This window comes from Bufo bufo, chromosome 6 (genome assembly GCF_905171765.1).
Source record: "Bufo bufo chromosome 6, aBufBuf1.1, whole genome shotgun sequence".
Taxonomy (NCBI): Eukaryota; Metazoa; Chordata; class Amphibia; order Anura; family Bufonidae; genus Bufo; species Bufo bufo.
In genome coordinates this window covers 185,453,465-185,463,833 of record NC_053394.1, presented here as the reverse complement: position 1 = coordinate 185,463,833, position 10,369 = coordinate 185,453,465, and the positions used below count along the sequence as shown (strand labels likewise).

At 43.5% G+C, this 10,369-nt stretch overlaps 1 protein-coding gene across 1 annotated transcript; it reads left to right on the top strand.

Annotated features, from left to right (window-relative positions):
- Positions 1-1,798: 1,798 nt before the first annotated feature.
- Positions 1,799-3,811, top strand: LOC121005618 (E3 SUMO-protein ligase ZBED1-like). Its single transcript, XM_040438393.1, has 2 exons — positions 1,799-2,048; positions 2,148-3,811. Exons 1-2 carry the CDS (start codon positions 1,799-1,801, stop codon positions 3,809-3,811), a joined length of 1,914 nt encoding a protein of 637 aa, XP_040294327.1.
- The last annotated feature ends 6,558 nt before the right edge of the window (positions 3,812-10,369 follow it).

Below are 10,369 nucleotides of genomic sequence, written 5' to 3'. Positions count from 1 at the left end.
TTGTTGGCAGTACTTGAGCGAGCTTCACCCGGAAAGCAGAGAATATCTCAGTAAGTAATAATCCCTAGTAAGTTAGTAATAGTAACTGCTGCACTTTAACACTTTTGATATGTCATAGTGACGTATCAAAAGTGTTGATCGTTGAGGGTCCCAAATTTGGACCCGCAACGATTTCAAGAATAAAGAGTCAGTCAGAAGGACTATAGTGTCTTGTCTCCTTGTACCAGACACAGAGGGCCTCCCCAGCCCACTGACCGAGGAGGATTGAGGACCACAGCCACCAGTCAGACACCTCCCACCGCCAGACAGGAGGACAGTGAAAGGGATCCAAGTTATCCAACTGTCACCAAATTTGCTGCGTGTTGTTGGCAGTACTTGAGCGAGCTTCACCCGGAAAGCAGAGAATATCTCAGTAAGTAATAATCCCTAGTAAGTTAGTAATAGTAACTGCTGCACTTTAACACTTTTGATATGTCATAGTGACGTATCAAAAGTGTTGATCGTTGAGGGTCCCAAATTTGGACCCGCAACGATTTCAAGAATAAAGAGTCAGTCAGAAGGACTATAGTGTCTTGTCTCCTTGTACCAGACACAGAGGGCCTCCCCAGCCCACTGACCGAGGAGGATTGAGGACCACAGCCACCAGTCAGACACCTCCCACCGCCAGACAGGAGGACAGTGAAAGGGATCCAAGTTATCCAACTGTCACCAAATTTGCTGCGTGTTGTTGGCAGTACTTGAGCGAGCTTCACCCGGAAAGCAGAGAATATCTCAGTAAGTAATAATCCCTAGTAAGTTAGTAATAGTAACTGCTGCACTTTAACACTTTTGATATGTCATAGTGACGTATCAAAAGTGTTGATCGTTGAGGGTCCCAAATTTGGACCCGCAACGATTTCAAGAATAAAGAGTCAGTCAGAAGGACTATAGTGTCTTGTCTCCTTGTACCAGACACAGAGGGCCTCCCCAGCCCACTGACCGAGGAGGATTGAGGACCACAGCCACCAGTCAGACACCTCCCACCGCCAGACAGGAGGACAGTTAAAGGGATCCAAGTTATCCAACTGTCACCAAATTTGCTGCGTGTTGTTGGCAGTACTTGAGCGAGCTTCACCCGGAAAGCAGAGAATATCTCAGTAAGTAATAATCCCTAGTAAGTTAGTAATAGTAACTGCTGCACTTTAACACTTTTGATATGTCATAGTGACGTATCAAAAGTGTTGATCGTTGAGGGTCCCAAATTTGGACCCGCAACGATTTCAAGAATAAAGAGTCAGTCAGAAGGACTATAGTGTCTTGTCTCCTTGTACCAGACACAGAGGGCCTCCCCAGCCCACTGACCGAGGAGGATTGAGGACCACGGCCACCAGTCAGACACCCACCACCAGACAGGACAGTGAAAGGGATCCAGTCTGTCACCAAATTTGCTGCGTGTTGGAGTTACAGTTGGCACTTGAGCCTCACCCGGAAAACAGAGAATCTGAGTAAGTAATAATCCTAAACAAAATGAAAAGATGCAACAATCTTGACATCCAGACACAGCAAAGGTTTTATAGTCTAATAACTAGACGGTAAAGCAGATTTGACACTAGACTGTGTAATGACAGTCTAGAGAGCCATAAGAAATTTTTTTAAGAAGTTTTATCTTTTTGTTTTTATAGGAAAGTTAACTAACCAGCAAGCACCAAATAGATAGAGAGACTAGTATACCACTACATCATAGATCAAGGACAACGGTTAGTCCACTGTCCACAAGGTGACCGTGACCATTACCAGAATACCGTGAAAAAGGAGAAACATGGCCAGCAACAGTCAGACAACTCAGATTCATCAGAGCCAGACTTCCAGCAGTCAAGGTGTTCTAGTTCTTCTACCAGATGAAACAGAGCAAACCAGCCAAGAAGAGGTTGTAGTAAAACCAAATTGCTCAGCTCCAGTATGGAAATTTTTTGGTTTTGAAAAAAGGGATGCTGGGGGCGGGGAGAACAGTATAGTTGATGGTGATCCAATTTGCCGCCAATGTAGGAAACATGTAAAAGCCAAGGGTGGTAATACATCAAATTTGACCTCCCACTTACAATTCCATCACCCAAAAGAGTACCAAATAGTAACTGAATTGAAAAAAAATTAAAATCCATTAAAAATAGGTAGAGGAAAAAGGCTGTGTGATTCTGACAAAGGTCAGTTAACACAACCAACAACAAATATTAAAGAAATGTGGGACAAAAGACGTCCATATGACCGCTCTTCCCCAGAATGGAAAAAATGTACACACGCCATCACTAAATGGCTGGTTAAAGATATGATGCCAATGTATACAGTACAAAAAGAACCATTCCATAACATGATTAAAACACTTAATCCCCGTTATGAAATTCCAGATAGAAAATATTTTTCATCTGTAGCTATCCCAAAAATGTACCATGATGTACTTACAAAAGTACAACTTGAAGTTAGTGAAACTTTAAACCACAGCAACATTTCACTTACATGTGATGGGTGGACGTCCCAAGGATCGTTTGATCCTTACTGGACTGTGACCAGCCATTGGGTAGATAGCAACTTTAACCTTGTATGTCGTTCGCTTGATACATTCTATATGCCTGAAGCACATACTGCAGCTAATTTGGCTGTGGCTATTAAAAATGTCTTATCCCAATGGGAAATCCCTCAAGACAAAGTAACTGCGTTTACAACCGACAATGGTTCAAATATAGTAAAGGCTTTGAGGGAGATGAGTCAGAAAAGAATACCTTGCTTTGGCCATTGCCTACATTTAGCTGTAATGGCTTCACTAGATGATGATCGCTGTCAAGCAGTCATCCGGAAATGCCGTTTAATAGTTTCCTCATTTAGTTCCTCGTGGAAACTTCAGCTTAGGTTATGCGAGAAGCAAACAGAGCAAAATTTACCTAACCGGAAAATAGTTGGTGACTGCAAAACTAGATGGGGTTCGACATATAACATGCTGTCCAGAATCTGGGATCAAAAAGATTTGATCAATGCTGTTCTTACAGAAAACACACAAACAGGCTATCTTGAGCTGAATTGGTCAGACAGAAATGTATTGTCTGAGTGTTTGTCTCTCCTAAAAGAAGTTAGTGATCTGACTGACCTGTTAAGTGGGGAGGAGGAGGTAACCAGCAGCTCTCTTTTGCCATTGCTAGATACACTGTACAGCAGTGTGTTCAATCAAAGGGATACGGATACAGAGATGTTGGAAAAAATGAAAAGAAGAGCCAAAGTAAAACTTACAGACAAGTATAGTGATAGCCAAACAATGTCTGTACTTGAGATTTGTACAGCTCTTGATCCCCGTTATAAATTAAATGTCAGTACTGATCCTAGCCTAACTAAACAGCGCATTGAAAATGAGCTCATTCAGATTCAGTCAAGCATTACGTCTAAGTCACAGTCATTGCCATCTGGTGAAAGTTCCAGTACTTCCAATGAAAACAGTTTTGATAGGGCTAGAGGTCTCGCTTTTTTTCTGTCTAAGAACAATAAATTAAATGCCAATACTCAGATGTGTGACGAGGCAGCTTTAAACCCCACAGCTGAAATGGAGCTGTATTTCTCTCTTGCAGTGGAACCTCTAAACACTAAACCACTGCAGTGGTGGAAACATTCCTCTGAAATCAAAAGACTGCCACTGCTATGTGTCTTGGCCAAAAAGTATTTAGCAATTCAAGCAACTGCAGTAGCGAGTGAAAGAATGTGGTCCAAGGGTGGGCTGATAACAGGTGGTTTGCGTGGAAGACTGAAACCCAGTACTGTATCAAATTTAATATTTCTTAGTAAAAATGAGTAAAGCATTTTAAATCCCATTCTGGGAGAGCAAAATAACCAATGAAGAAAACAATATGTCGGCTAAATAGGACTAATTTTTTAGACCTGGCTAGGTCAGTCAGTGCAGTCAGACGAGAGACCGTCACCAGTGTGTCGTGTCCTGTTGTGCAGGAATCATGCTCTGTGTGTGTGACTGTTACTGTGCATGATTCTCTATTATGGATTTGGACACTGCTTGTGTTGCAAGAATGCACATTCTAAATACCGATTTAGAAGAATGCTGTGTGTCTTAGGGCCTGACCTTACTTTGACAGAATCCCTGATGGTTTGGTTATGCTGTCAGTATAATTCTGTAGAAGTAAGGCCATGCAGAGACGCACAGCATTATAAATCAGTATAATAATGCTGTGCAATCCTGCAAAATGAACAGTGTCCAGACTCCAGTGAGTCCACACCAACACACCACAACAGATCATGATTCCCGCTTGTCTGAAAAAGGCTTTAAGGTAGCCATATATACACATGAAAGAGCACCCACAAACTACAAAGACATTCTCAAAAGGAACAAAAAAGAACGTCTTTGTAGGTGCTAATTATCTGCAGACTGCATATGGATAGATTCCTAAGTTATTGTTTGAGCTTGTTTGTTCTTGTCACATAAGATAACAAATGTCTGTCATTTGGCCATTCTGAATCCGACATCGCTCAGATGCTGGGTTGGTTCCTATGAATGCCACAGTATCGAACTGCCCAATCATTCAGGCAGTTTAGTTTATTTGCATAATTTTAAGAGAATTTAGTCTGTACAAGGGCTCAGGTGACGTTCAGAACCTTTTCTGCATGGTGTCCGTCAGCTGAAAATATCTAACCTGACAAATCAACCACCATCCAGACAATGATCAACAAACGGTGACTACTTTTAGAACGCCTAACTTGGCCACTTTATCTGATAAAAACATAAATGTCTATGACTACAGCAGACAGTTTGTCTCGTCATATCTGTTTCTTTTACACTGAAACTGAATTTTCACTACTGTTACTGTTATTATCTGGTAAAAGGATATGTAAAGAAATATAGTTTTTCCTTTAAATCCTCTGCCTACTTAATAGGAGCAATTGTAAAATGTTTAATACTTTACAATTAAAGATCTGAAGCACGAGTTGATATTTTGAGTGTTTTTTCTTCGAAATGGGAATTTATCGCGATATATATCGTTATCGCGATAAATTTCTTAATATCGTTATCGTGGGAATATTTTTGATATCGTCCAACCCTAGGCGGACACAGGGCACAGGTAGATGAGCGCTTCCATTGTGGAAGCGCTCATCTCCATAGTCATTTGTATCGCCGTCCTCAGGACAGCAATACAGATGGCTGTGCTGCAAATGCGAACCGGCAGGGGAGGGAGAGGAGTGTTCATTCCCCTTCTTCTGATAGGCAGCCTATCAGAGGCCGGCGCAGGCGGCGCAATGACGTCATTGCGCCGCCTGAGCCGTACAGCACGGGACACAGGTCGGAATAGGCCTGCAAATCGCATCGCTGACATGGAGGTAAGTATACGTTTTTTTTTTTTTTTTATATGTACAATAGTTTTACTGGCACATTAGGGGGGCCTCTTGTTACTGGCACATTGGGGGGGCCTCTTGTTACTGGCACATTAGGGGGGCCTCTTGTTACTGGCACATTAGGGGGGACCTCTTGTTACTGGCACATTAGGGGGGCCTCTTGTTACTGGCACATTAGGGGGGCCTCTTGTTACTGGCACATTAGGGGGTCTCTTGTTACTGGCACATTAGGGGGGTCTCTTGTTACTGGCACATTAGGGGGCCTCTTGTTACTGGAACATTAGGGGGGCCTCTTGTTACTGGCACATTAGGTGGGCTCTTGTTACTGGCACATTAGGGGGGCTCTTGTTACTGGCACAATAGGGGGGGCTCTTGTTGCTGGCACATTAGGGGGGCCTCTTGTTACTGGCACATTAGGGGGGCCTCTTGTTACTGGCACATTTGGGGGGGCTCTTGTTACTGGCACATTAGGGGGGCTCTTGTTAATGGCACATTAGGGGGGGCTCTTGTTACTGGCACATGATTGGGGGGCTCTTGTTACTGGCATGTGATGAAGGGCTCTTGTTACTGGCATGTGATGGGGGGCTCTTATTACTGGCACATGAACGGGGGGGTGCTCTTGTTACTGGCACATGATTGGGGGCATCTATGGGGGCACATTTTACTGGCACCTGATTGGGGGCACTTATTACTGGCACATGATTGGGGGCACTTATTACTGGCACATGATTGGGGGCACTTATTACTGGCACATGATTGGGGGCACTTATTACTGGCAAATTATTGGGGGCACTTATTACTGGCACATTATTGGTGGGCACTATAGGGGCATCTACTGAGGCCACAAAGAAGGGGTATTTTATATATGGGGGCTCTGTACAGTAGCATTTTATACTAGGGCACATTATGGTGGGTACTATGGGGAAGGGGGGGGAGTAGTACTATGGGGTCATCTACGGGGCACTAAGAAGGGGCATTTTATACTGGTACATTATGGGGGCACTAGGGGGAAGGGGTGAGAGGAGCACTATGGGGGAATTTACTGGGGGCACTATATAGGAGTATTTTATACTGGCACATTATGGGGGCACTATGGGGACATTCGCTCAACTGGGGCATTACAAGGGGGTATTTTTTGCACTGTCTATTATAAGGAGAATTATTACTACTTGGGGGGGGGGGGCATTATGGTGGGCTTTATTACTACTCCATGGTATGAGCACTTTAGTAGCAGCACCAGCCTCTCTCTGCTCTGCTATCCCTCTGCCCCTTCTCCAAATCCTTATTATGAAATCTTTCTCATTGGGATAAAACACAACATCAGCTCCACCGAGCCCCCCAGCCAAAGTGTTGAAGTGGCGTCCGAGATCCCCAAGGGTCAAGCCAAGTAATTGTAAGTTTTCATGTGAAATATGTTTGTTATACACATATAGCATACACTGTGCCACACAATATACACTCGTGGCCAAAAGTTTTGAGAATTACATAAATATTGGAAATTGGAAAAGTTGCTGCTTAAGTTTTTATAATAGCAATTTGCATATACTCCAGAATGTTATGAAGAGTGATCAGATGAATTGCATAGTCCTTCTTTGCAATGAAAATTAACTTAATCCCAAAAAAACCTTTCCACTACATTTCATTGCTGTTATAAACCGCCTCCGGACCGCCTAACGCAGGGATGCGTCCTGGAGGCGGTCGATTCATTCCTCCTGGACGCATCCGTGCGTCATCTCGCGAAGACGCGAGATTTCCTGTGAACACGCGCACACAGGCGCGCGCGTTCACAGGATCGGAAGGTAAGCGAGTGGATCTGCAGCCTGCCAGCGGCGATCGTTCGCTGGCAGGCTGTAGATGCGATTTTTTGAACCCCTAACAGGTATATTAGACGCTGTTTTGATAACAGCGTCTAATATACCTGCTACCTGGTCCTCTGGTGGTCCCTTTTGCTTGGATCGACCACCAGAGGACACAGGCAGCTCTGTAATAAGTAGCACCAAGCACCACACTACACTACCAACCCCCCGTCACTTATTAACCCCTTATGAACCCCTGATCACCCCATATAGACTCCCTGATCACCCCCTGTCATTGATCACCCCCCTGTCATTGATCACCCCCCTGTAAGGCTCCATTCAGACGTCCGTATGTTTTTTACGGATCCACGGATACATGGATCGGATCCGCAAAACACATACGGATGTCTGAATTGAGCCTTACAGGGGGGTGATCAATGACAGGGGGGTGATCACCCCATATAGACTCCCTGATCACCCCCCTGTCATTGATCACCCCCCTGTCATTGATCACGCCCCTGTAAGGCTCCATTCAGAGGTCCATATGTTTTTTACGGATCGACGGATACATGGATCGGATCCGCAAAACACATACGGACGTCTGAATGGAGCCTTACAGGGGGGTGATCAATGACAGGGGGGTGATCAGGGAGTCTATATGGGGTGATCACCCCCCTGTAAGGCTCCATTCAGACGTCCGTATGTGTTTTACGGATCCACGCATCCATGGATCGGATCCGCAAAACACATACGGACGTCTGAATGGAGCCTTACAGGGGGGTGATCAATGACAGGGGGGTGATCACCCCATATAGACTCCCTGATCACCCCATGTCATTGATCACCCCCCTGTCATTGATCACCCCCCTGTAAGGCTCCATTCAGACGTCCGTATGTGTTTTGCGGATCCACGCATCCATGGATCGGATCCGCAAAACACATACAGACGTCTAAATGGAGCCTTACAAGGGGTGATCAATGACAGGGGGGTGATGACCCCATATAGACTCCCTAATCATCCCCTGTCATTGATCACCCCCCTGTCATTGATCACCCCCCTGTAAGGCTCCATTCAGACGTCCGTATGTGTTTTGCGGATCCACGCATCCATGGATCGGATCCGCAAAACACATACAGACGTCTGAATGGAGCCTTACAGGGGGGTGATCAATGACAGGGGGGTGATGACCCCATATAGACTCCCTGATCATCCCCTGTCATTGATCACCCCCCTGTCATTGATCACCCACCTGTAAGGCTCCATTCAGACATTTTTTTGGCACAAGTTAGCGGAAATTGATTTATTTTATTTTATTTTTTTTGTTTGTTTTTTCTTACAAAGTCTCATATTCCACTAACTTGTGTAAAAAAATAAAATCTCACATGAACTCACCATACCCCTCACGGAATCCAAATGCGTAAAAATTTTTGGACATTTATATTCCAGACTTCTTCACGCTTTAGGGCCCCTAAAATGCCAGGGCAGTATAAATACCCCACATGTGACCCCATTTCGGAAAGAAGACACCCCAAGGTATTCCGTGAGGGGCATATTGAGTCCATGAAAGATTGAAATTTTTGTCCCAAGTTAGCGGAAAGGGAGACTTTGTGAGAAAAAACAAAGAAAAATCAATTTCCGCTAACTTGTGCCAAAAAAAATATTTTTTTATGAACTCGCCATGCACCTCATTGAATACCTTGGGGTGTCTTCTTTCCAAAATGGTGTCACATGTTGGGTATTTATACTGCCCTGACATTTTAGGGGCCCTAAAGCGTGAGAAGAAGTCTGGGATCCAAATGTCTAAAAATGCCATCCTAAAAGGAATTTGGGCCCCTTTGCGCATCTAGGCTGCAAATAAGTGTCACACATGTGGTATCGCCGTACTCAGGAAAAGTTGGGCAATGTGTTTTGGGGTGTCATTTTACATATACCCATGCTGGGTGAGAGAAATATCTTGTTCAAATGCCAACTTTGTATAAAAAAATGGGAAAAGTTGTCTTTTGCCGAGATATTTCTCTCACCCAGCATGGGTGTCATTTTACATATACCCATGCTGGGTGAGAGAAATATCTTGGCAAAAGACAACTTTTCCCATTTTTTTATACAAAGTTGGCATTTGACCAAGATATTTCTCCTGAGTACGGCGATACCACATGTGTGACACTTTTTTGCAGCCTAGGTGGGCAAAGGGGCCCACATTCCAAAGAGCACCTTTCGGATTTCACCGGCCATTTTTTACAGATTTTGATTTCAAACTACTTTGCACGCATTTGGGCCCCTAAAATGCCAGGGCAGTATAACTACCCCACAAGTGACCCCATTTTGGAAAGAAGACACCCTAAGGTATTTCATGATGGGCATAGTGAGTTCATGGAAGTTTTTATTTTTTGTCACAAGTTAGTGGAATATGAGACTTTGTAAGGAAAAAAAAAAAAAAACTAACTAACTTGTGACAAAAAATAAAAAGTTCTATGAACTCACTATGCCCATCAGCGAATACCTTAGGGTGTCTACTTTCCGAAATGGGGTCATTTGTGGGGTTCTTCTACTGTCTGGGCATTGTAGAACCTCAGGAAACATGACAGGTGCTCAGAAAGTCAGAGCTGCTTCAAAAAGCAGAAATTCACATTTTTGTACCATAGTTTGTAAACGCTATAACTTTTACCCAAACCATTTTTTTTTTACCCAAACATTTTTTTTTATCAAAGGCATGTAGAACAATAAATTTAGAGAAAAATTTATATATGGATGTCATTTTTTTAAAAAAAATTTACAACTGAAAGTGAAAAATGTCATTTTTTTGCAAAAAAATCGGTAAATTTTGATTAATAACAAAAAATGTCAGCAGCAATGAAATACCACCAAATGAAAGCTCTATTAGTGAGAAGAAAAGGAGGTAAAATTCATTTGGGTAGTAAGTTGCATGACCGAGCAATAAACGGTGAAAGTAGTGTAGTGCAGAAGTGTAAAAAGTGGCCTGGTCATTAAGGGTGTTTAAGCTAGGGGGGCTGAAGTGGTTAAAGGACCTGCTGAGATCATTTCAGTAATCGTCTTTTTAACTCAGGTGAGAATGTTGACGAGCACTAGTGATGAGCGGCAGGGGTCATATTCGAATTCGCGATATTTCGCGAATATTTTGTAGAATATTCGTCCAATATTCGCAAATTCGAAAATTCACGATTTTTTTTTTACTAGAAAAATCGGAAAGGTAATGATT